Source organism: Podarcis liolepis (assembly GCF_965112155.1).
Source record: "Podarcis liolepis genome assembly, chromosome: 2".
In the NCBI taxonomy this organism is placed as follows: domain Eukaryota; kingdom Metazoa; phylum Chordata; class Lepidosauria; order Squamata; family Lacertidae; genus Podarcis; species Podarcis liolepis.
The window spans coordinates 76328111-76355287 of NC_139555.1; the positions used below are offsets into that span (position 1 = coordinate 76328111).

The following is a 27177-nucleotide window of genomic DNA, read 5'->3' on the forward strand; positions in this document are numbered from 1 at the left end:
GGAGGGAGGAAAGGATTGGGAAACTTTCACTCATCTTAGGCTCCCGGCTAATTATCTCTATTTTCAATGGAAAAAGCTCCCCTTTATAGCTGAGAAGCACAGTTCTCCATGTATGACTTCCCTGCACTAGATATTAACGCCACGTGAATAACATTGTAAAGAATAGCTACATAGGATGAAATTATTGCTAAACATTAAAGTCTTACATTTGTTTTTATACTACAGCTCGGATCCAGATCTCAGCTCAGAGATGTACAAATCAAACGACTTTGGCTTCGACTCTCAACCCAGGTAAATAAGTGGTTTTATGTACACACATTTAACTAACGTAATATCTGTGATACATGCAATTGTATGTATTCTTATCATTCTTTTCTTTGGTGCTCACTCGTAGCCAAGTAAGATTGTCTTCCATAAACATGGTTTTAACAATGAGTCCATAAAGTGATTGTGGTGGCCAATTCTGGATCCACACGTCCTTCCACAGTGGGGACATTGGTTTCCGGGTGGGAGTTGATCATGGTGTGGATTTGCCAAATCTACAAAATTCTTATCATGTGTTACATTAGAAAGCCATGCTTCATGGCATATGTAAAAAGCTGTGTTCACAGGGTGCATGTTTATGGAGTTTCAATATACCTGTAGCCACAATTAGAAATCTTAAGACTACTTGTTGTGGAATACTCTCTTTAAATTCATGTAGCATGATGCTGGCATAAGTTGGTGGTCATGAACTCTCAGATTCATGTAAATGACAGTCTTGTGAGAGCCAGTGTGGTGTAGTGGTTAAGAGCGGTAGTCTCGTAATCTGGTGAACCGGGTTCGCGTCTCTGCTCCTCCACATGCAGCTGCTGGGTGACCTTGGGCTAGTCACACTTCTCTGAAGTCTCTCAGCCCCACTCACCTCACAGAGTGTTTGTTGTGGGGGAGGAAGGGAAAGGAGAATGTTAGCTGCTTTGAGACTCCTTCGGGTAGTGATAAAGCGGGATATCAAATCCAAACTACTACTACTACTACTACTACTACTACTCTTCTTCTTCTTCTTCTTCTTCTTCTTCTTCTTCTTCTTCTTCTTCTTCTTCTTCTTCATGAACCAGTTTTGTGTTGGCATTTGTCTACCAAGCCCTTAGACTCTTCTGATATACAGTGGTACCTCGGGTTAAGTATTTGACTTGTTCTGGAGGTCCGTTCTTAACCTGAAACTGTTCTTAACCTGAAGCACAACTTTAGCTAATGGGGCCTCCTGCTGCTGCCGCGCTGCCGGAGCACGATTTCTGTTCTCATCCTGAAGCAAAGTTCTTAACCTGAAGCACTATTTCTGGGTTAGCGGAGTGTGTAACCTGAAGTGTATGTAACCTGAAGCGTATGTAACCCAAGATACCACTGTGTTGCAAAGTGTCATAACTACTCTTCAATGTTGTCTTTTTCTGTTGAAGGTGAAAACTAAATCCTGGAGTGGGGAAAATCCTTATAATAAGTGACATTTCATGCTGAGAAGCAAACTTTTTACAAGCCGTAACTATTTCTTGTTGGGTGTTAGTTTCATGCTTTCAAGAACAACAAAGTGGCAATTTCCACCCATATTAAAATGAACATATGAAATCTTCCAGTTTTAGTTCTTAGTTTTAGTAATCAGTCACCTTAATGCAGGCATGGCCAAACTTGGCCCTCCAGATGTTTTGGGTCTACAACTCCCATCATCCCTAGCTAACAGGACCAGTGGTCAGGGATGTTGGGGATTGTAGTCCCAAAACATCTGGAGGGCAGAGTTTGGCCATGCCTGCCTTAATGATATACAGTATGTATTTTTATTTTTAAAATGGCTTTTTAAAAAAACATTGTATATCACCCTGATAATAGGTGCTATGGTGGTATAGAAATACTTTTATAAATTAAATCAATAAATATAACATTTATTTATATATCATAGGATTTCTTTCCACCCTTCACTATTAGGCCCAAGGGCAGATTACAACAGTAGAATCATATAATTTTAAAATTAGATAAAATAAAGTTAATAATACAGTAATGTAATTTAAACAAGAAGCCAAATAATTTTCCAGTTTAAATTTTGTGTGTAATCTCAAAGACTAGGATAAAGAGGGGTGTCTTCAGCATCTAATAGCATCTGTAGAATAAATAGGCTAGATGTAGCTTTTTGGGGGATGGAATTTCACAATCTGAGGGCAGGCACAGAGAATATGGCTACATTTCAGAATTGCTGGATTTCCAGTTATACAAAAAGCTTGAGCAGAATGCATTGAAGCCATTGGGCAGTTTAGGATGACTCAGTTGTGCCTTATATTGTTCTGTGGTTCAGGGTGAAAAGCAACGCTCTGTACCTTTAAGAAGGCTTTTTTGAGCAAAAGTAGGTGTGACCAAGGAAGCCTGCTATGCTTTCCTGCTGATGTCACTGACAACGAAACAGCACATATCCACCAGGCTTCAGTACATCTGCAAGAAAGCAGCCAGTTTCGTTTCTGAGTCAAAAGAAACTAGAGGACTTGAGAGAGAGAGAGAGAGAGAGAGAATTTGGGTTAAAAGCCTTTGCTGAGAACAAAAATGGGGTAAGCTTTGCTTGTTCTGTCTGCAAGCATATTGTCTCATGTTAAAAATGGGCAAACATTGGGGAATAGCCTACATAGCTTTAGATTATGTAATTGCAAGAATGTACAGGGATGGTGCCTATCAATTAATCCTTCTTATTTAAGGTTTTAGCCAGCCATATGTAAAAGCAAGTAACTTCATGGGAGCAGTGTGGTATGTACATTAACTTCCAAAAGAGATAATTTCAACCTGTGTAATTCTTATTCTTATCCATTGAGCATGTAAGGCAGATGTATTAACTGAACGGAAACAATGAATCACTCCTTAGCAGCTTGTCGCTTCCCCTTTTCTCAAAAAAACCCGTTTGGAATTGATTTTACTAAAGCTTTCATGGAACTTTTCACTGAAGCTGATGCAGTTCACTGAAATGAAACAATGTTTAAATAAAAAAAGAAAATGTCTTTTTAATCCTTCATGCAAGAAGTTGTTTCCGCTTTACTGTTCGAATATTACAGCTTTTGAACTATTTTACTTAAATAAAACTGAAATGTTTTGAATGGCAAAACCATTTAACTTTGTGGTAGTAATGAATCTAAGCAGAGAAGCATATATATATTCAGGTTAATAAACACGGATTCCATCATCTTAAAAGGAATTGTAGCAATAATGGATTTATTCTTGTTGTTAATAGTAAATAAATTTGGGGGCTACACTGAGTTATCTGAAAGGTTTTGAATGGCAGAGTGTGGGGGCCTGCAGTAGAAACTTTTTCGTGGTAGCTCCAAAACTGTGGATTGATTTCCTTGCTGAGGGGCCTACAGTATTGCCAAAACATTATAGTCTTTCAGGGGGCAAGTCTTTCAGGCTTTTGGAGGTGAGAAGGTGTAGTTAATTGAGGTCAGCCTATGGTACCTGTTGTTACCTTAACATCGTTTTTGGTTTTCCTTTATTGTTATTATTTATTATTTCCGTAACTTACAAGAAGAGTCTCAAAGTTACATGCAGCAAATTAAAAGTGCAATAAAAACAGCAAAGCCGTGCATGGTGCTAAAAGTGGCCATCCACAAATAACCAGGAAACCTAGGAAAATATCCCACGCAACCAAAAGATGAACATCAAGAACACGCCAGAAAATCAAACCATGCCAAGGTCCAAATTCCCCAAGAGAATAGGATGGACTTTGCCTGGCACCTACAAGCTGACAGTGTTGGTGCCACATGAGCCTCCCTGGACTCTCAAAGCCATCTGGGGCTCACGTTTCTTGCAACAAGTAAAAACTGATTCTCACCACCACCACCACTTCCTGTATTATACCAAAAGTGGGGAAAAGCAATTTTTTGTTCCACTGTGTGTTGCTGCAGCATTTAATTTAGTGTTTAAATGGGCTTTAGAAATAAATATTGGCTTGTGTTCAGCATTTTGTACACTGCCCTATGATTGTACGGTGGTGAAGGTGGCGCAGAAATAGTTTAAATAAGTAAATAATTTTGATGGGATAAATAGTGCCGTTGCAGTTATTTCCTGCTTGTGGGCAGTTATTTCCCAGTGGGCATCTGATTGGGAACAGAAGGCTGGACTAGATAGGCCTTTGGTCTAAGCCAGCAGTGCTCTTCTTAGGTTCCAAAGTCCCAGCCTCCATTCCTTAAACCTTGGTCTTTTCTTAAACAAAAAATGTGCATTACATTTATATTGCAATAGTTTGTAGGAAGGCATCCTAAGGGTAGAATTATATGTACCATGTTAATGAATTTAATAACATAAATCAAATAGCAGCTGGAGGAGCCGAGGACAAAGGGTGAAGAAGGAGCTGTTAAGTGGCAGGGGGGGCCTCTTCCCATTCTTCGGACCCCCTGCAAAACTCAACAAACCACCTGCACCTGGAACTGGGTGTTGAGAGTGCAGTTGATTGCTCATAAAAACAAGTCTAGAATGGGAGACTTAGGGTGATGTCCCCTCTTTCCAGGACCTCTTCTCATTTTGAGACTTCTGTGGGTGAGCTGAGAGTTTGTTTGGACCCTGGGTGTGAACCCAGAGGCTGAAAGGAAGGAGGAAGGAAGGAAGGAAGGAAGGAAGGAAGGAAGGAAGGAAGGAAGGAAGGAAGGGAAATGAATTGAGATAGCTAGATGATTGATAGATATTGCTACTAATGTAACATTTTTATATGTAGGTGTGTATTTGTGTAATATTTTAAGTTGTCTGTGGTTCCTTTAGTTTTCTGTATGCTGCTTAAAGATATTTTAAATATATGAAGCGGTATAAAAATTAAAAAAATCAAGTAAAAAATATGCAGATATTTTTGTAACGGAGAGACTGCCGGCAAGCTAATATTACATGTGACTGCATTGCAACATATACTATAGCTCACAGGACACTTCCAAACGGTATTATTGCCAATAAAAACTTGGATTGAGAGTGCTGATCATCTGCAAAAAAAACACTGTGGGCACTGGACACAACCTAGCCTCTGGGTTCTGCATGCAAAAGGCAGTGTATGAACACCTGTGTGCATCAGTGGAACTAGCATGTGGTAACATCAGAGCCCACTTTTGGTCTCCAAAAATTAGTACACTCATGGAGCCCCTCCACTGCAATATATACCAAACCAGGTACATAGCACCAGAGCAGGCCAAGGCATTGCTATATCACAGGACCTCCATGCTATATCCCCTAGTAAGGAATCTTGCACCTAGCTTATCCTTTGCATACAAATTATGTCAGCTTTAAGTGCATAGTGGTGGAAAAGGGAGCAGGTGGGAGCCCACAAACTCTTATCAGAGTTTTTGCAGGACCAGGTGCCTTTGGGTCTATGAGCTCTAAGAACGTGGTAATCTTGTGCAGGGTGTGAGAAATGCATTTGCTGAAGGATTTCCTTCCCATCGTGCTGCAGAGCTGCACCATGCCCTGTAACTGAAAAATACCCCAGTAGCTGCCCCGTAACTATTCTGGAAGTCACCCAGAGTGGCTGGGGCAACCCAGTCAGGTGTGTGGAGTAGAAATAAAAAAACAGTGTTGTTGTTGTTCTGCTGTAATATATATACTATTACAGCACATTTTGTAATAAACTCAATTCTTGCGTAAGTCTGTACTATTGTAAATTAAAGTAGGCCACTATAATGCATAGGCTACCTAGAGAGTTAATAGCTTGACTTGTGAGGGCTCATGTATTGTGGAAAGATAGCCAAACTCCAGCTGTTGCAGCACGCCCCTACCCCTCTTTATTCAGAAGTAAGTCCCATTGATTTAAATAAGGTTTTCAAATTAGTGTGCTCAGGAGTGCTGTCTAAAGAATACGTGGCTCTTTTCGGATGCCCAGGATCCAAAGTTCAAATTGCTAAACTATGCATGGAACATGCATAGCTTGAGGCCCCTAGCAGTACAGGTGCATTTTAAGAAGATTATCCAGTTGTTCTGCAATTGATATAAAAAGTGTACAGAATAACAATTCTGGCTTACTCCCAGGTAAGTGGGGTTAGGATTGCAGCCATAGTCGTTTGCATTTTAGAGTCAGGCTCTAGAAAGCTGCCTTTAAACCCAGTCCATCCATGTAGCTCACCATTGTTTAAACTGGCTTTCAGGGGCTCTCCATTTCCCCCCAGACAGAAATCTCTCTCACCTCTACCTGGAGGAGGAGGCGGGTTCAGCACAAACTGTTGACTTCTCTCCTGGTGGTGGGTGGGATGCTAAGGTAACATGTTGCCAGAGTTGCAACTAGCGGTTGGCAAAACTGCCCCCCCCCAACCAGGGGCACAAAAATCACATATCAGACTATGGAGTGTATGATGCATGTGTCTGTGGCGATGCACTGCTGCTATTGTGGCAAGATCAAACATGGTAGAAACTCCCTGTCCTTCTCGCACAGCAGCACAAAGGTGATTGTTACCTTGGGGGGGGGGGGTATGCGCCGATACAGCTTTTTGCCAATGGCACAAGGGACTCCAAGTCTGCATCTGCACATTGCAGCTGCTGTATTCAGGTAAAACAATCTGGAGAGACCAGGGAATTATGTTAGAATGTTGTTTATTGATTATAGCTCGGCTTTTAATACCATCCTTCCGGACATTATTATCAAAAAGCTGATGGAACTAGACCTTTCGTCTACCTTCTGTGATTGGATTAAAGACTTTCTGAGTGAGGATTGTGCCTGTTACATCTACCTCCCTGAAGCTCAGCACTGGCACCCCACAGGGATGTGTGCTGAGTCCTACCTGTACTCATTGTCTACATATGACTGTATTTCATCTGATCCATCCACTGTAATTATTAAGTTTGCTGATGATACTACCATAATGGGTCTATTACAGGTGGAGATAAATCAGCGTACAGGGGGAGGTTCAAAAAGTATCTACATGGTGCTTAGAGAATAACTTGCACCTAAATATTAGCAAGACAAAGGAGATGATGTTTGACTTTCGAAGGAAGAGAGGGGAACTAGCCCTGTTGTATATTAGGGTGGGTTGTGTGGAGAGAGTCTCTTCCTTTAAATTCCTGGAAGTTTACCTTAGTGAAGACCTCACTTGGAAAAACAATATAACTCAGGTGGTTAGGAAGGCCCAACAGAGACTCCATTTTCTCAGGGTCTTGCGAAAGAACAATGTTAAACAACAGTTGATGACCTCCTTCTACCGGTCCACAATAGAAAGTGTCCTCTCATATTGTATCACAGTGTGGTACGTTGGCTTGACAGTCACGGACAGAAAGTCTTTACAGAGGGTGCTGAACACAGCACATGATATCATGGGCTGTCCCCTGAGCCCACTAAATGACATCGCAAGGGATTGTTTCCTAGGAGAGCGAGAAAATTTTTCAGGGATAATGCACACCCCGGCCAGCACCTCTTTAATCTTCTACCCTTGGGCAGGAGATATAGAAGTATAATCAGTCATACCAACAGGCTAAAAAACAGTTTCTATCCGTGGGCTGTTAAGCTGCTGAACGGAAAATAATATAGTGCAACTGACTTTCAGGGTTGGTGTGTTGTGCGACAAGGACACAAAGAGCAATGAGATTGAGTGTTTGTGGGGGGGGGGGCTCAGTTAATTTCATTGTACCCAGGTTGTACATTGACAATAAAGGTATTATTATTATTATTAAACATAAATAATTCACTGTCATTGTCAAATGCATCTCATTTGTTTAAAAAACACCTAACTCAATGGGTCTGATTCTCAATTCAAAACTAGTAAAGTTATTTCCCCATGTACGTGTTATGTAATGGCAATCTGTTGCTCGGGGGGGGGGCGGATATTAAGATATGTCATAAACACCTTTCTGCACAATCCTAATTAAACCTATTCCTGGGAACTGCTACATCCAGTGATGTTCCAGGAAATACTGCAGAATATCAACAAGCAGTTAACCAAGTCAGGAATAGATTCAGCCTTTAATACTGAATAGAATGCAACTGTATGGCCAGAGGATATCAGTCCAGATCGCTTTCTACTGATGCTATAAAGAATAAAATGATCACATGCAACTATTTAGTATCCACAAATGGTAACTGTGGCTTCATGGACATTACCCATCTTTACTTTATTTAGTTTAGTTACCTGCCCACAGGGCTGGCCCAACAGTGCAAGCACCTCATGCAGAAGCTTAGGGTAGCAAATTTGGACGGCTCAGAAAGGCAACGCTAGACTATATTCTGGGACAGAACAACACCAAAGAGCAAGGCAGTATGGGAGAAACTGAGCACACAGGCAGCCACTGGGGAAATAATTTTTGGTTTGTGTCCAAAGTGCATGGGAGAGGGGCAAGGAATGCATTCTACTACTGTATAGTCAGAAGCAGAAAGTGGGAAACCGTTCTCCTTATTGTGTACAAAGGAAAAGGAGTGTTCAAAGCATTTTGCTTCAGCTGTGTGATCCCATTAATTATCAGCCTCGCCTTCCCACCCACACCAGCTGAAGCAAAATTCTTTTTTTAAAAAGAACCTGCACGTTTCATGCAAAGACACCTTTAAGTACTCATGATTGATATGTTTTGTATAAATATGAACCTTGTATTCCACTATGGAATATATTTTGTGCTTTTAAAAAAGCTTATTATCTCAATGCAACAGAATGTGGTCTAAACCCCCCTTTAAATCCATATCAACGAAAAGAAAAGAACTCACACTGAAACTCACCTACAGGTGGTACCTAACACCAAGGAAACTAGCGCTAATACACCCAGGAACCTCACCAAAATACTGGAGAGGGTGCACCTCCACAGGCACATACCTCCACATGTGGTGGGAGTGTCCCAAAATCCAACTATTCTGGACAACAGCCATACAAGAAATATGTAAAATAACTAAGCAAGTAATAGACATCACCCCAGAATTGGCCCTACTAAACATCTTCCAAGACAACAATGCCCATTTACACCACAAAGAACTCATAACCCACCTGCTCTCAGCAGCCAGAAACACCATAACCAGACACTGGAGAGACCTGTCAGGAGTAAGCATGGACCAATGGTACCAAATACTATGGGAAACAGCCCTACTAGAAAAATTAACTAATAAACTGAAACTGACATGGGGACAAACAGAAGAAGACACCTTCACCCTGGTATGGCTCCCCTTTATCACATACACAGCCCAACAGGACAATGACAAAAATCCACCAACAGCATACAAATCAATATGGCTAACCTGATCCAAAACACCCACCCACCTCACTCACACACGAAAACAAAGATCACCACAGCCAATCACAAACAAACAATCACACCCTAGGCCAACCCCAACCTCTCTCATCACCAAAGAAACACAAGTGAACAACACAAGCAACACTGACACCAAACTCTAAATACATTAAGCATAATAGAAACACCGCCACCCGACCCCACCCCCATCCATCTCCCCTCCCTCCACCCCCCTTTCTTTTTTCTTTTTTTTCCTTCTCCCTCTAATGCCTCAACAAATGAAACAGATTTGTAAAAATGTTACATGGGGAAAATATATGAGGCGTTACACCTACCTCTGTAAAACAAGAAAATCCTTAATAAAATATTTTTAAATTTTTTTTTTAAAAAAAACTTATTATGACCAGTATTTTATTGTATTTATTACTCCTCTGGCTATTATTTATTTATTTATTTATTTATTTATTTATTTGCTTACCTTGATATTTTGTTTATTTATTATGTTTATAAAGAAAAAATGGATGTTAATTAAAGGCTGGACATGGTCTTAACAAAAATAAAATGGTATTTTAATGTTTGCATGGTTTGGCCTGAAGCTTCACTCTCTTGGGCCTCAGATGGGGGTTTACCCAATCCTATTAACTAGAGATGCCTGGTATTAAGCCTTGGCAAAATATGTATTTCACCATTCAGCTGTAGCTTCTCCTTATATAAAGTGTGGTTATGAGTTGCTGAGACTGACCTGATTTACTGACCAGAGTCATGCTGTCCTCCAGCATGTTCTGCAAATTTGGGGGTGGGGGGCATTTGAGCAGCCTCTTCTCTTCCTTTGCAATGGGTTATAACAGCAGCAGAGGACAGTTGATTTTTCCTGTTCACCATACCCTAAGAATAAATCCCCAGATCCTAGACTTTTTCATCGGGCTCTTTAAGGAGCTTGTGCAGCAAAGAACTGGAAAGCCTGCTCTCCAGTGATACTGAGTATACCTGATGAGCTTCCAGAAAGAAAACAACAGAGTGGGTACACTAATATCATCAGAGACAAGGGAGAAACAGGTTCTTGAAAAACTGCCTATTAAAAAATGGTGGCGTTTTTCTGAGAATCCATTTCTTCCTTCTCTGTATGAGCTTTCAGAACTCACCACCAATTACCTGGCTCCCCTAATTATATGATTTGAATTTTCAAAAGTATTAAAATATTATGACATATACATATGAGTACATGTTTTTTTGGAAACACGAACACACCCTGAAATCTTCATATGCCATTCTGGGGAGGGGGTGCCCTGCTGGTTGAGATGTTGTAATGTATGCATTGTCAACTCAACATCTAGTGTGTGGCCCTTGTAAGAGAAGCAGCTATGATCCAAGAGGTCAGTTCCTAAACTACTGACTCAGCGCTGTTGCCTGGCTGGAGAGGTCAGCTTGTGCAAGCTCCCAGGCTTTATCAGAAATAATGTTTGTTTGACCACTAACTCTGCTTGTAGCTGAAGACAATAAACACCCAACCTCATTTCCTGCCACTGTCTCTTCCACCTGGGGACAACTTTCCTCAGCTCCTCCCCTACAGCTTGAACAAAACAACCACAACCACATCCCTTCTTTCCCCTCACAGTTTTAATAACCGTGCTGCTGCCTGGAGATAGAGTGGGTGGGTGGCAGTCTGTTGGTGATGTTGGCTAATGACTGTCTGGTACAGTGGTCTCATTAAACCTAAGATCTGAGTATCATATTCATGCATAAGAAATACACCTATATATTCTCTGGCTCCTCGTTAGATTGTTTTATCTTTTTCACCTTTTAGAAATAACATCTATATATTCTTACCAAGTTGCCTCATCTAGAGTTCGATGATGATGATGGTGGCTGCGGTGGTGGTGGTTTGGGGCAGGGGCCATATGGCAATGTTGTGTACTTGATGGGCGGTAGTAGATTAAAGAATCACTGCATTAACCTCTAAAATCAGCATCTGAAAGTGAAGAAAGACCTGATTCAGCTTGCATTGCAATCGCTGTTACAAGGACTGTGTTTAAGATGGCCTCCAATAAGTGTGATTCTCCCTCCCTGCCCTTGGTTGCAGAAGACATTTCATTTTGTGGCGGTGTTGCCAATTCACAGAAGAGTCTATATCGTGCTGCAGCACTTGGCTGCTCATATACAGTAAATTGTGTCTAATTTTGCATAACACCAGTAAGCTCTTGCTTTTCACACTTAAGGAAAGGAACACTCAATGAATGCAAGCTGTGGGTGTTTCTCCCCACCCCTATTTTGGTATGAGCTTCAGGAATTAGTCAGTACAGGACTGAAGTTGTCAGATGGCTTGCTGCTGCAGTCTCAAAGATATACTAGCTTGCACTTCGTAAAATATTTTGGGTGTGCCTTCAGTTTTCTCATCATGCAGTGGAAAGATTATCACTGTAGCTGACAAGGAAGGAGTGGAACAGTGCTCCCAGCTCCTCTAGACGGTCCAGAAGTAGTCGATGGTATCAAAGGCCGCTGAGAGATCCAGCAGAATTAGGAAATGCAAAAGGCATTCTAGAGAAAGGAATCAGAAGTGTGTGAAGCAATAGCAGCTTGAGGCATGTGCTTTGCTTTCCAGTGGCTGAATGTTGTTGAACACAAACATTTTTTAGCCTGACTGGCCTGATGTTTGGCAGAAACATGGAGCAGAATATAAACATGCAACTGAAGATGTAGTATCACTGTGAAATCCTTAAATGCTTTATTTTGTTTCATTGTGGCCATTTTGTTTCCACCTCATTGGAGCTTTTTTATTGTTGTTGGATTCGTTTTAAAGAATAGAAAGAAGTTTAAAATGGAGGTTTGATATGTAAAACTCTTATCATGGATTCTTCTTAATGTGGGGAAAATGTAATTTTTTTGCCCTTATGAGTAAAAAAATAATTTGAATGTGCCTGGGCAATTCCTGCTAAAATAACTAAAGCCAGAGATAACTGAACTAGATTCCTAGGGCTGGACTGAATTAATTGGTCCCACAAGTGGAAGTTGGCACAACTGGACTTTACCCTCCTCTCCTCCCCCCCCCTTGTGTCCCCTAGATTGGCTCAGGTGGGTCAGGATAATGCCCAGAATAGTACTTGGGAGGAAGAGAGGGGAGATTATTCCATCATGATATCACTATCATGATATCACTATGTTGAAACCATTCCCTAGTGGTTACAGTTAGGCCTTGGTGTGCTCCTTCTCCTAACCAATGAATACAAAACCCAGAATAATTTGTGCAAAACAGTCAGCACTAAAAAACAAATATTCACAAATTAAATTATGAAAAGTTGCTCAATGCACATGATTTATGAAGGCTTCTTGGTTGCTGAAGGTGGCCCAATTTGGATTTTGCCTGGTGCAGCTTCTCTTTTCATCTGCATCTCTCCTCGAGATCAACTTCTTTTACGATTCTCTACCCTAACCTTTAACCCAAGGGTGAGGAACTTTCCCCTCCTGTCAGTGTCATCATTTCCTCACTGGTTACATAAAGGTGGTGATAAAGGTGGAATAAAGACCACACTGCTTCGAGTTTAGCTGTGGTATGCCTCTGATTAGAATTCCTAATCCTGTACAATTCTACTCAGATGAATGCTTTACTGGGTTTTATGAGGTTAGTCTCAAATAACTACAGAGAATTAAAAATAATAATAATACAACAGCCAGTACAGCTAATGTTCTAGAAAGCAAATTAAAATAATTACTTTCTGACTTCAGGATGCTACACACCCACACACATATGGCAGAAGCCTACTAAACTTTTTCTTGGACAGGTGGGGAAAATACTTCTTTTCTCCAAGCCATACAAACAGGAGGAGAAGTAAAAAAGAATAAAAAAAGAAATCAGTTTATCTGTCACAAGAGACTAGGGCCCTGCGGGACTTGACATCTTTCCACAGGACCTGCAAGACAGAGCTGTTCCACCAGGCCTTTGGCCAAGGCACAGCCTTTGGTAATTCTTCACAGAACTCTAGCCCAATGGTTGCCATCAATTTGATTTGAACTGATTTTATAATGAATTGATTTTAGAATGCGGTATTATTTTACTGTTGTTAGCTGATCTGAGCCCAGCTTCGGCTGGGGAGGGCGGGATATAAATTATTATTATTATTATTATTATTATTATTATTATTATTATTATTAAAACGAAATTGTTCTGAAATGGCATATACTGAGGGAGGAACACTTTGAAAAACCACAAAAAAACGGAAAGGAACTGGAAGGGGGAAATGGATGGGATGGAAGAATGGGAAAGCTTCCGGAGCAGCGTTAGAAACAGAAGTACGTCTAGGCACACTTTTTTATAACAAGAATACAAAGCTGAAAATGAATGAATTGCAGCGAAAATATTAAGTTCATTTTTCACATGGTCTAGTCCTTCCCCTGCACACCCCCCTAATATTCTTTAGAGGGTCTCTTCTTCAGTCTTCAGAGAGTAACTGGAAGTGAGGAGGCAGAAAAAGATCCTTCTTTCCTTCCACTCTGCAGTTTTAATCTGAAATCTTAGGCACAGAACTGCACCCGGACCTCAGAAACTGCTCACGCTAATGAAATCCCCTATCACAAAATGTGCCTAGAACAATGGGAGTTTCAAACACTGTTCAGGAGGTGTCAAGGGTTACATAAAAGGAGACCAGGGGCCACCCACCCACCTGCATTGTAGTTTCCCCATCCCTGAATTGCCCTTCTACTGTGGATTGTAAGACCTCTGGGCAGGAACTATGTTACCTTAGTGTGCTCAGCACACTATCAGTACTGAACAAATGCCAAGCAGTGGTGGTCTTGTGGCCTGGTCTAATGATCACCCTATGCATAGTAGGTCCAGCACAGAAAAGGAGCAGAGCTAAAGATTTGTTCTTGGCAAGTCTAGGTTAATGCATACTGCTAAAGATTGATGACATTTGGAAGCCAAGTGACTTGCGCACACAGGGATGGTCAACTTGATGACATACATGTAGCCATGTGCATGCCAGTGTGACCAAGCACCCCAACTCAGTGTGTACCTACTCATCCACTCATTAATAATAATAATAATTAATAATAATAATTTATTTATACCCTCTTTCCCCAGCCACTCTACGTGGCTTCCAACAAAAGATTAAAAATACATTAAAACCTCAGTCATTAAAAACTTCCCTAAACAGGGCTGCCTTCAGATCAGCGGCGTAGCGTGAGTTCTCAGCACCCGGGGCAAGGCAAGTAATTTGCGTCCCCCCTAACCCGCGAGTTGCCGCTGGCGCTGCCGCCCAAACGACGCCGCTTGCCCGGAGGAGGAGGGGGGCAGAGAGGCGAGGAAAATGCAACTGCCCAGCAGCTGCAGCAGCACCGGCGGAGGCGGGGCTGTGAAGAGGAGCTGCCTGGCGCGTCCTCCGCGGCGAGCGCTGAGAGCCGCTGCCTGCCGGGCGCCTTCAGCCCGGACGCGCGCACAGCTCGGCGGTTCCGCGAGACATGCGGCTCCGCTACAGCCTGCGCCCGAGGCCCTTCGGCGACTCCGGAGGCAGCGAGCGCGCCCCCCCAGATGTTGCGCCCGGTGCGGCCGGCACCCCTGGCACCCCCCGCGCTACGCCACTGCTTCAGATGTCTTCTAAACATCAGATAGTTGTTTACCGTATTTTTTGCTCTATAAGACTCACTTTTTTCCCTCCTAAAAAGCAAGGGGAAATGTGTGTGCGTCTTATGGTGCGAATGCAGGCTGCGCAGCTATCCCAGAAGCCAGAACAGCAAGAGGGATCACTGCTTTCACTGCGCAGTGATCCCTCTTGTTGTTCTGGCTTCTGAGATTCAGATTTTTTTTTTCTTGTTTTCCTCCTCCAAAAACTAGGTTCGTCTTATGGTCTGGTGCGTCTTATAGAGCGAAAAATACGGTATTTCTTTGATATCTGACGGGAGGGTGTTCCACAGGGCAGACGCCACTACTGAGAAGGCCCTCTGCCTGGTTCCCTGTAACCGCACTTCTCTCAGCGAGGGAACCACCAGAAGGCCCTCCGTGCTGGACCTCTGTGTCCGGGTTGAATGATGGGGGTGGAGATGCTCCTTCAGATATACTGATACACATGATGCATCTATATATGCCTCTCTGCTGCTTTTTCTTTCTTTGGTATGACTATGCCCCTTCGTGAAAGAACACTTCTAGATCATAGTACTGAATTTTTAATCCTCATTTTTTTATTTGACATAATCCATATGATAAACCTTGCTTGTTTGCACACTGAATGTTATTTTTATGCATTTCTTTTCTAAATATAACAAATTAGATCAAATATTTGATGAACAAAGGATAACTGTGTGATTTATCAGTGTTTTCGGTTATAACTGACGATTGCCTCCTGTTTTGATAGACACCTTAGTTTTCAAATGTGTCTTTTCCTCTTACAGCGGGACTGTCATAGCTGTTGGTGTTTCCATATTCGTACTGTTTGTGGTGACCATCATTTTCTGCTTCACCTGTTCATGTTGCTGCCTGTATAAAGCATGCCGAAGACAACCACGGCGTAAGTATTGTTTATTTTTTTACCTCCTCTTAGTAAAGAAAGAAAGAAGGCTGTTCTAACAAGAAATTATTCATGGCTCATAAACTCTTTTTTAAAATATAGTGCTGTCTAATGTCATGCGTAATTTTGGGATATAGCTTGCAGAAAGCAATTCATGTTATTTAGACACATCTGAGATCAAGAGCTTGTTTACCTCAGCAGCATTTTGGACTTGATGCCAAAAAACAGGTATGGTAGGAATTGTCTAAATATCTGAACAACCAAATAGCCATGATTTTGTAAAGTAAATCTAATATGCAGGCTGAGTTCAGCTAAACTGTAGTATGTTCAGAACATTTTCTGCAAGCACAACTGAACTTCCTCTCCCCTCCCCTCCTGTCAAATCTGCTCTGGGGTTTCCTCAACCCCTGGAGCAGATTTGGGGTGCTGCAGGGCAGGGAGTGCAAAAGGAGGATAAGTTCTGATGTGCTTGCAGAAGTCATTCCACATGCCCAGTGACTTAGCGGGATTCAACCCTGTGTCGTGTCTGTTTGTGTCTCTTAGGAGGACTAAGAAATTTGTGTGTGAGGGGAGGGTAAGCTTCATCGCTGTTCACCTCAGGAATGTAGTCAGAATAGCTTTAGAATGCAGTTGGTGGCAGTTGAGTTTACAAAAAATGAAAAAACAGGGAGCAAAGGGATTGTTTAGAAATTTAACATCTTCCTTCATGTGCTGATTGCCTCCCTGGCACTCTTCCCATGTCTTACAGCTGTCGTGACCACAACTACAGCCACAACTGTGGTGCAGGTGCCATATCCTCAGCAGCCTGGGATGCCACCACAAGGTTACCCTGTAGGGATGTATCAAGGATATAATCCTCTGCCAGTGCAACCGCAGCAGGGGATGCCAGTAGCACCCTACCCAACACAGTACCCTCCACCTTACCCCACACAGCCTGCAGGACCACCACCCTACCATGAAACCATGGCAGGTAAGGAGAGAATCTGTTGAGAAGAACGTGGTGCTTTGTCTTACACCCTCAGCTGCAGGTGTTTTTATCTGGAGCCTTGAAGTGGAGCAAATACAAGGTTTCTGAGAGGGAGGACGTGAACCATTAATATGCTCATTCTACTTCTTAGCTTATTTTTTCTAGTTCTTTGCTATTTCATCAAGGTTTCCACCAACCAAGTTCTCATTCCATGCTCCCAAGATTTCTTGACATGAGGACAACAATGTGCCCCTTGATGTGCTATTTAATATCTGAGATTGGTGATCCTTGATTGGGGCTTGTATACTTACTGTATTATGCTATCGTTGGCTGCAGAGTTAATTGGAATCTTATCCTTTTATGTGGCGAGGGGGCAGGGGCAGGCAATTATCTTAGATTCTCTGCTGACTTCTATAAAAAGTTGTCTTTATTACTGTATAACCTTTCCTGGCATTATATTACACCAAATTTCCTGGTGATGGTGACCTCTGAGCAAACTTAGGATCCTAACTGAAGCACGTTTCTGTACCATTAAACTGCCAAGTTTGTCAGTTTTTGCCTGTTGTACTGGTGGTATCAAATATGCTGGCATCATGCCATACTGGAGCAACTGTGGCCAGTGGCGGAGGAAGGGGAGCACAGGGGATGCGGTCCACCCCGGGTGTCGTCACCGAGGGTGTGTGTGATAAAATGAGTTTTTAAAAATAAAAATAAAAAATGGGCTCACAAAACTTTTTAGGAGTGACATGGTAGCTTAGGCACCTGCAGGTTCCACGCTGCCTAAAACAGCAGTGTGGGAGTTGCGTCTGCTTACTGCCTCTCCCTCAGCCGCCCTACAGCTGAGGGGGAGGCGGGGGAGAGGCTCCAAGCATTGGAGAGGCTTGCCCTACCCCATGGGTGGCTCACCCCGCCCCCGGCTGCACGACACGCCCCTGTACCAGGCACCCAAGTGGCTAGCTACGCCACTGACTGTGGCATCCCTCAGTCTGATATGCTGCCATCTTAGTCATTCCATAGCAGCAGAGCCCAAATGTACAATCCTGTCCTCATTTTATAGATTGGTCAGGAATCTAATCACACTGAGCAGTATACCTGTACTGAAACTCAGCTTTGGGTTACCCTTAAAAGCATGTAAGGACAGAGTCAGTTTTGTCATAAGAGACCCTGCTTGAATTTCTTTTTAAGAGATATGTTCTCCTTTAATGGAAAAGAACTTTTAAAAGCCGTGATACAATCTGCTTTGAAGATTTTACTGATGAGGCTGGAAGTCCTTCTTGAGCTCACAAATCAGTAGATTCTCTGAGAGTGCTCGTAATCAACCCAGGAGAAAGTATAGTATTTATAAAATATATATTTAAAATGTTGTCTTGTTTTACAGCTGGAGCTCCTGCGGTTCAGCCACCTTATAACCCAGCATACATGGATCCTCCAAAGCATTAACTTCAAATGGATTTACTGCTCTGTATCTGTGCAGAAGCCTTTTCAAACAGAATCTATATTGTGGCATACTTTCTAAAAATACTACTCGGATGCAGGTGGGGTAGAAGTCCTGACAGTGTTTGTTTGCTTTTTAATACCTTGAACACCACAAGAAGAAAAAAAAAGATCTATCACCTGGATTTGTTTTCCTATATCTCAATTTAAATTGTTGATAGTGTCTTAAAAAGACAACTTCGGAGTAGGAGTCATGGATATGCCATACAATAATTTGAAGTCTAGTGAAACGGAGTCGTTGATAAGACGAGTAGCAACAAGTGTCTGCTACCATGATTTTGCCAGTAATTGTTAATGCTTATAAAATGAGAGGTGTACCTCAACAAAATCAGTGTAAAAACTGGATATACTTTTTCCAGTTAACTATTGCAAAGTAAAATCTAATGAACAGAAGTAAGAGAAATAGTACTGAGTAGAATGTTTTGGTTTTTTGGCAAGAAATAGTGTAAGTTGTTAAAGAAAACTTTTCTGTATTTGTGCAGTAATTGCATAGTCATTTGCTCCATTATGCTTTCACAGTTTTAATTTCAAGCATGTCAGGTTCATAGGTAACTTTCCTCTGTCTAATATTCCAGTTTCCCCTTTCCTCAAAACGACAACAACAACCAAAAGTACTGTACCACTGCATGAACATGGTTGCATGAGATCATTAATCATCTTAACATGTCAGACCTGCAGTACAATGTTAGGCTTAGTAGGCTTAGTAGAAGAGCTGGATATAAATACATAAATATTGTATTCTCCTGTTCTGATCCTAATGTTCCTGTTGAGAGTGCCAGCCAAACATGCCTTCCTCCATGTATAAGGAAGCTTAGGCATTCCACCCTGCCTCTCCTTTTCATTATTTTTCCTGTCTGGCAATTCAACATTCCATGGGTACTGAGCATGCTCATAAGGAAAACCCTACAGCATCAGACCAAAGACTTGTCTAGCACAGCGTTTTGTTTTCTGTAGCCAACCAAATGCCTATGGGAAGCCCACAAGCCACAGTAGTATTCTCCCACTCATGATAGTGCAGGAACTGGTATTCTGAGGTATACTGTCTCTGATGCTGGAGGTAATATAGCCAACATGGCTAGTTGCCTGTTATTTTCTCTGTAAATCATTCTAATGCCCCTTCAGAACCATTTATTTTCTTTATTTGAAGCTGCTTAACAGTGCAGTACTCTCCATACATCCTTGGAAGTAAGTCTCCTGGAGAGCAATGGGCTTTTTACTCCCAGGTACTATAGGATTGCACCTTAAATAGACTAACAGAAATTTGCTTCCCGCTCTTAATGGGTTTCTGTACCTGCCTGCATCTATCCATGTACCAAAACCACCACAAACCACTGTCAGAATTGCTTTCGCTGTAAAAGAGAAATGTGAAGAGGAGGCAACCTGTTTTTGGAGCTGCAGTTTCTCATTGCGGATTGCTCCTATGTACTTATAAGTTGGAGTCCCTGCATTTCTCTGTGTGAGCAACCAATGCTTTGAGGAGTGCTACTGTGATCTTGGTGCCTTCTTAAATGTCTTTATATAGTTCTTTCTGTTGCGTTTTCCTATTCAAGAATTTTCTGGTAAAATGACTAAGGCGGCAATCATGTACCCTTAACCTAGGAGTAAGCCCATTGACTTGCTTTTGAGGGAATGTGCATAGGATTGCAACGTGGATCATGTTATGTAGGCATAGACCTCTCTCTTCATGAGATTGCATATGGTCTACATTCTACTAATGTAAAATGAAAAGTTATAGAAACTAGCATTGACTACATTTCCTTACCGTGACTTGTAATGGGGAAAAGTCCTGTCTTATGGTGATAATTGGGGATGTTAGGAAGGCTATATAGATATTGATTTCCATGTGCTGTGTTAAGCTCTACTTTTTCTTTCTGGGTGTATAGTAACAAACTGCTGAAAAGTGTGTCTTTCTCTACCTCCTTCAGGAAAAGCATCAGAGTTATCTTAATTCACCATTGTGCCAGCATGGATTGAAACCCTGTCCACACTTCCACATAAGTGATTGTATCACAAAGCATAGCTCTGTTGACTGCCATCACTTTGCCATGGTCATGAGACAGTATCTTGTGTGTTTTTAACCTTCCTCCCCAGTATTAGGTAGAGTTTGATGGGAGTGAGGGTTAGGAAGAAACTGTCTATGATCATTAAATATCAACATCATGAGTAATTCCTGTTCCATTGTGACCTGTGAAATCTCAGCTCACATAGTCACATGATGACACCAGTGTGTATCTATGAGCAGAATTCGAGTGTTTGCTTACATACAACAAGTATTTCATTATTTGCAATCCTGCTGTTACACGAGTCTTGTTTAACTCAATAGTGCTTATATGTGAGTATCTGAGGGGGAAATTGTGGCCTGTGAAATACTGTGTGTGTTATATATGTCAATTTAATAAAAAAGTTGTTTACTGAAGCAGAAGGGAAATTGAATTTCAGCTTCATATTGTAGATTTTCAGTGTTTACTTTTTTATTGTGAACTTTGGAAGTGCCTTTCACAGACTTTTCAAACTGCGTTATTGTAGTCAGTGTACTATATATCAATATACAATGCAATTCTTTTTGATATTCTTTTTTTAAAAAACTAATCCTGATTTGTATGTTGCTTATAGTAAACAAGACAATTCAAAAGGATTGGCATGTTTGCAGCTTTTTATAATAAATATATTGTCAAAACGTACTCACTTTGCATTATTTGTTCAATTCTGCTAGTATTAGAAAAATAGTGTTCAACTCCCTGCATGTAAAAGACAGTAGTTCTGACCCAGAGAAAATTAATTGCACTAACTGAAAAGAATCCAAACCCAAACAGTGACAATATGAAGAGAGTAAGGGCTGTGCCCCTGCTTGTTCTGCTGGTTAAGCTCCTGCCATCTAAACTCGCTTTTCACTTTCCAAAGCCCATTTCTGAAGCCACTACTCTCTTCTATTCTGCACCCCTGCTTTGCACCCATTTTTACATTCACGCCATGTCCATGCCTTGTCCCCCTCCTTTTGTGCATTCTCATCATCCCTGCTTTGCACAAACTGCTGCTTCAAACACAACTTCTCATTCCCTTGGTGTTGTATAACCTGCCTTCTCTTTTAATCCCCAAACCCTATACCAGCTTCATGCAAATCCAGGAATGTGATGCGGCACTATAAACACTCCACTGGGGGCTGCATGGTGAAAGCCTTACCTTTTTTCCATATAAGAAGATACAGCTCTCAAAGCATTGCACAACCCTAATGTGTTTGCAGATTATTTTGGGTGTCAAACCACTGGGGCAGTCTGTGATAGTGAATTGGGGGCCAGAGGAGCCCTGCTGGCCCCTGAAGCTTTATGCCAAACGTGTGCAATGTGCTGTCCTCAAGATGTTGATGGGCTCCCAACACCTGTCAGCTCCAGCCAACATGGCCAATGGACAGGGACAATGGGGATTTGGAGCGCAGCAACCTCTGAAGGGCACCATGTTGGCTACTCTGCTTTATGCAATACAAGCTGTCTTTGGCTGGCAATAGAGACTTGGAAATATTAGGTTCCCACCTAAACACAAAATAACAAAGATTGAAGGGGAGGTATGGAGCACTGTGGTAAAGAGGGAGTCAAGCTAAGGGTGGAACATTCTAGGGCAGATTTCACGAAGTCTGTACAAACACTGATGGGCTCGGTTACCTATGAAGGCTTTGTCTAAAGCAGGCATGGCCAAACTTCACCCTCCAGATGTTTTGGGGCTACAATTCCCATCATCCCTGACCACTGGTCATTAGCTAGGGATGATGGGAATTGTAGTCCCAAAATATCTGGAGGACCAAGTTTGGCCATGTCTCGTCTAAAGCAAAGAGGGATACTGATCTAGAGTTCTGTGGAGGTACAGGAGGGGTCCTAAATTTACCATTGGGTCTAAGTTTCCACTAAAGGTGATGAGTGAAATGAACAGTCTGCAAATAGAGCATAAGTTTTTAGTGTGAGGTTCTAACTCATAAAAATATCTAGTGTGACTGGCAGTGGCAGCAGTGCCTCAAACAGGGCTTCCTCCAGGGATCTAAGTAGATCAAATCAAGTTCTATCTGGATTGACTTGTTTAGGTTAGAGGTCAAACATGAAGAAGGCATTAGCATTCTTGCTTTCACTATGGTAAATACACCTTGTGAAAGTATCTCATTGATCAACCTAACTTGGGGAACCTTTGCTGGACAATGGGACAAATCTTTATCTCCCCACCCTTGGCAGACCTACAATATGAGCAGTGCTGGGTTGTTTTGAAAGCCCTTTTGAAAGCCCTTTTGCAAACATGTCTATGCTGCTCTTTAAATCTCTTTAAATCCAGAGGTTCAAACAGCAATGCTGGGAGTGGAGGGAAGCAGTTTCCATTGAAACTACTGCTAAGATGGGAGGTTTTTTCCACACTCCCACGACCCATCACTTTAAGATCCTGCTATTCAAGTCACAAGGCAAATCTTTAAAAATGTAGTATAAACACAGACAACTGGGAAACACTGGCCTGTGAGCGCTCCAATTGGAGAACAGCCTTTACCAAAGGTGTCATGGGCTTCGAAGACACTCGAACTCAGGACGCAAGGGAGAAACATGCTAAGAGGAAGGCACGCTTGGCAAATACACACTGTGATCAACTCCTGCCCAGAAACCAATGTCTCTACTGTGGAAGAACGTGTGGATCCAGAATTGGCCTCCACAGTCACTTACGGACTCATTGTTAAAACCGTATTTATGGAAGACAATCTTACTCAGCTACAAGTGATTGCCAAAGAAGAAGAAAAAGAAGAGTCATGTCACACATCTGGTATGTGGGGTATATCTTGTAGGGTGGGTGTGGCTTGCCCAAAATGGCCTGGTTGGGTCAAATGTGGAAGACCATGGGTGAGATATTCCCCGCTTCTGTTCTAAAGTGAAGTCAGCAAATAAAAACTACAACCTTGCTCTTTATGCCTAAGCTTTAGCTTTGGGCACTTCCCAAGGCGATATGGAACTTTCCAGAGTCAAGATTCTAGGAAATACTTAAAAATGACAGCAAGACTCTGAACCGCTTTCCTCAACCACTTGAGTTTTTTAGCATTTTTTTTTAATGGAAAGGAAGATGGCTGTTTTTACCCACCTTCATCTCTCTGGAATTTTAGGCCTTTCCCATAATGAAAATTGGCTTTTTCACATATATACCAGTGTACTCCGACATTTAGAGTTCTTACACAATTTTTAAAATTTATTTTATCCTTTCAATTTTTACATTGTGCAGAATGGCTTGTAAAAAAAAGAGGGGGAAAATCACAGCCCTTGAAGACACCAACAAAATAATAACGGCAAGAATCACCAAAATAATATTAATTTATTATCCACCCTTTACCCTAAGATCCCAGAGCAGGTTACACCATTGAAACATAGTATTAAAAACAGTTTAAAACAATAGCCATAAAAATAAAGTGCATCCTAAGAACATAAACCTCAAACCTCAGCATTCTCCAAAAACAGTATAATGAAAGTGCCGGAAGCATCTCTGTGCGAAGGGAGTTCCACAGCTTAGGGGCCACCACAAAGAATGCCTTCCCTGAAAGGGCAGAGGAACTACCAAGAGGACCTTCTCTGCTGATCTCAGCACATAAGAGGCTCGGTACAAAAGGAGGCAGATATTTGGAACCTGAATCATTTGAGGCTTTAAACACCAGTGTGAGCACCTTGAATTGGGCCGAGAAACAAACTGGAAACCAATGCCCCTGTTCTAAAATAGGGGTTATAGAAGATCTAAATGGAGGGAGAAAATAAGAACCAGAGCTGGTGGAAACACATTTTTGCAGCTTGCAACTTATAATATACAAAATCCAATGCATATTCTTAAATTAAACAGGGTATTTAACTGCAACCCACATGACTACTAGCCCAAGAAACAGAATCAAAATACCCTGAACACTCTTAATTTCATCAGGAATTATGAAAAATTTATCAGTACTTCTATGGCTTAGTGGAATATAATTCTTATCTGCTGGTTCACCACCTTCTGGAAAAGGCCAGCGTGAAGTAGTTGCTGCTACCCTTTGCCGCGACTGCATCTGTAAGTGACTGGAGTGGGGTGGTTGAATGTTTCCAGGTGTTTTTGAAAAGGAAGCGTATCTCTCATTTTCCTTGTACATGGCTCTAATGGAATTAAATGGAATTGCATTTGAATCCATCCAGCACATAAGATCGCTGGCACGTTGTTGAAAGATGTTTATTAGTGCAATGACATCTCCTTCTGCATTGTGACTGTTCGGAGGATATTCTCTGTAGAATTTAAAATACAAGTCACGAAGAGCATATTTTTTCCTGCTGCCAGGTGCGCTAGGTTGGTATGCAAACTGCTGAAGCTGGTTGTTCTCGCTGTCCAAGGCTTTCATGGCTTTAATAGTATCTGCACAATAGATTTCATCAAGGGCTAAGTGACCCAGCGCAGAAAGTTCAGCTTTCAGCAAAGGAAAATCATAACCATAGCCGTTGTGTGCTACCAAACAGATTGGTGGGTGCTGCCGTCTGAAGAAGGCCACAATCATGTGCAAAAGATGCAAGTTAAAGGTTTGCTTTCTGTTCATGGCAAACGCTTCATTCGTCAGTCCTGTAATGGAACTTGCTGCCGGGGTGAACAGCTTGCCTGGATTAATGCAAACCGACAGCTTATCTGCTAACCGTGGTAAGAGAGGTAGTGGTTTTGAGGGAGGGTTGCTGTATTGAGGATTCTCCAAGGAATGTCTAGACACAGCAAACAGGCACATTTCTGCAATTTTAGGCTGTGAGGGTGGTAAGCCTGTTGCTTCCAGGTCCATAAAAACAAATGTCTCAATGGGTTTGGAGGGAGTCGCAGATGTTGGCCACATTCTCAGGTCTAGGAAGAAAGAACAGTGAAAATTTGGGAAAGGCACAAGATGGCCAATGCAATGTATAGATCTCATGTTAACACTATGCCCGTAGTTACCGTTCCTTTCACCCTCTCAGTGTGGCCAAAATGCTTTAATAAATGAAGTAGACACACAGCGGCAAGCCACAGATATACGCGAAGAAGCCCCATGCTCAGGTCATTCGGGCTACACTGCCGACCCCCTTGCACCGCTTCGCAAAGGAGCTGCGCTTCGTAAAATCAGAATCCTTGGAAGGGACCCCCAAGAACAATCTAGCCCAATCCCCTGCAATGCAGAAATCACAGCTGAGGAAGGCTGCATAAGCCTTCCTATTGGGGGGCAAGAAGGCCTCTATCACACCGATGTAGGGGTCTGTCTGGGATGCGGGCACCAAGCGCCCACTCTGCCCTCGAACTAGACGGGAGAGCTTCCTTCTCGACCCTGGAGAGAAGTCCGTGTTTTCTCCTGAGACAGATCTCCGGGCGCCTCAAGGGCAGGTGGCTCCACAGCGCAGTCACGAGGGCGCCCTGTCTGGAAACAGCCTTTCCTCTCCCGGGAGCTGAGCAACGCAGCAGAGGCCCGAGTTCGTCTTCCTGTGGCGGAGGGCCAGGAAGGGAGCAAAGCGGCTCCCAACCCCACGCGAAGCGTGGCCGCATTCGCCGTGTAAATGCTTGGGAATCCTATCTATGAACCCAAGAAAATGGCGCCGTCCTCCTGCAGGCGCCACTGACGGGAAAGGGAGGCGATGTGCCCGCATTGCCGCGTTTTGGGTTGCGCAAACGGCACTCGCAAAGGAGGAAAATGTTAGGGCGGCCAAGCTCGTCCCACCATTTTCCCTTTACGACCTCGCCTTATTACGACCTTAACCCCTAAATTCAAGAACAGCTGCGGGACGAAACAGTATTTCCCTTTCCGTTTTGCAAGCGCTCGGACTCGGAGCCTCCTGTTTAAAATACATACTGGAGTAGAATGGCGCGCAGGCAGCCTTCCGCGATGGAGACCTTCTCTCCAGTCCAGCGCCTCCTTCACCCCTTTAGGATTTTTATTTTATTTTGATCTGCCATTAGGCGTTGGAAAGCCGCTCCCAAAGTTCCGGATGAAACCGAAAGCCCAAGCTCAGCTCCTCCCTAGCCACAGTCAGCAAATCAGGATCTCACAAAGCTTTGGAGCCCGTGGAAAAAGAACCATGTTTAAATCTGTGCATGTTACTGCAGCATCTAGCTTTGTCCGGATACCGTACTGTTTATAATCTGTTTTGGCTTGAAAAAGAGGATCAGCAATAACTGTCACTGAAAAAAACTGCAAGAGGAAAGCAAGCAGGTTGTTCTCAAATCCATAGACAAAATAACTAGCCACAAACAAGTTTATACAGATAACAAAAGGGGCTTGCTTACATTCATGGTAGAGTAATAAGAGAACAATTGTAGAAACTGCCCAAACTTTCTAAGCAGCAGGCACTAGCCAAGAAGCAGGCTTTCTCCAAAATGACACTGAGACCACTTTTTAGTCGATTGTGGCTCATGCTAATAGAAAAAGGATAACAGGAGACAGAAATAATAATAATAATAATAATAATAATAATAATAATAATAATAATAATATATTATTTATACCCCGCCCATCTGGCTGGGCTTCCCCAGCCACTCTGGGCGGCTTCCAAAAGAATATTAAAATACTATAATACATCAAACATTAAAAGCTTCCCGAAACAGGTTGGTTTGCTCCTGTTCCACATTTAAAATATTATCAACATGTTGTTGTTGTTTAGTCGTTTAGTCGTGTCCGACTCTTCGTGACCCTTTGGACCAGAGCACGTCAGGCACTCTTGTCTTCCACTGCCTGCCGCAGTTTGGTCAGACTCATGTTTGTAGCTTCGAGAACACTGTCCAACCATCTCGTCCTCTGTCGTCCCCTTCTCCTTGTGCCCTCCATCTTTCCCAACATCAGGGTCTTTTCCAGGGAGTCTTCTCTTCTCATGAAGTGACCAAAGTATTGGAGCCTCAGCTTCACGATCTGTCCTTCCAGTGAGCACTCAGGGCTGATTTCCTTAAAAATGGATACGTTTGATCTTCTTGCAGTCCATGGGACTCACTTGACTCACTCTCCTCCAGCACCATACAGTGGTGCCGCGCAAGACGAATGCCTTGCAAGACGGAAAACCCGCTAGACGAAAGGGTTTTCCGTTT

The 27177-nt window shown here is 42.4% G+C and overlaps 2 protein-coding genes across 3 annotated transcripts in view; one reads left to right on the top strand and one right to left on the bottom strand.

The window, feature by feature from the left end:
- The window catches only part of SHISA5 (shisa family member 5), a 37902-nt gene extending 17092 nt beyond the window's left edge, over nt 1–20810 (top strand). Inside the window, exons 3-6 of one of the 2 annotated variants that reach the window (XM_083489054.1) lie at nt 226–291; nt 15553–15668; nt 16417–16638; nt 18014–20810. In XM_083489054.1, coding sequence (XP_083345180.1) covers nt 226–291; nt 15553–15668; nt 16417–16638; nt 18014–18075 — 466 coding nt within the window. In that variant the 3' untranslated portion in view covers nt 18076–20810. Of the gene's footprint in view, nt 1–225; nt 292–2407; nt 2568–15552; nt 15669–16416; nt 16639–18013 lie in introns of those variants that run through there. The other variant, XM_083489055.1, reaches the window with a different exon arrangement.
- A 2625-nt stretch (nt 20811–23435) lies between these two features.
- TREX1 (three prime repair exonuclease 1) lies at nt 23436–26109 on the bottom strand. The gene is made up of 2 exons (XM_083489528.1): nt 25952–26109; nt 23436–24978 (listed from the first exon to the last, which is right to left on the bottom strand). The coding sequence occupies exon 2, from the start codon at nt 24968–24970 to the stop codon at nt 23963–23965; it is 1008 nt and encodes a 335-aa protein (XP_083345654.1). The 5' UTR covers nt 24971–24978; nt 25952–26109; the 3' UTR covers nt 23436–23962.
- Between the last annotated feature and the right edge of the window lie 1068 nt (nt 26110–27177).

Excerpts from the sequence above, each read along its gene's own strand:
- TREX1 (XM_083489528.1), bottom strand. The coding sequence starts at position 24,970 with ATGTGGCCAACATCTGCGACTCCCTCCAAACCCATTGAGACATTTGTT.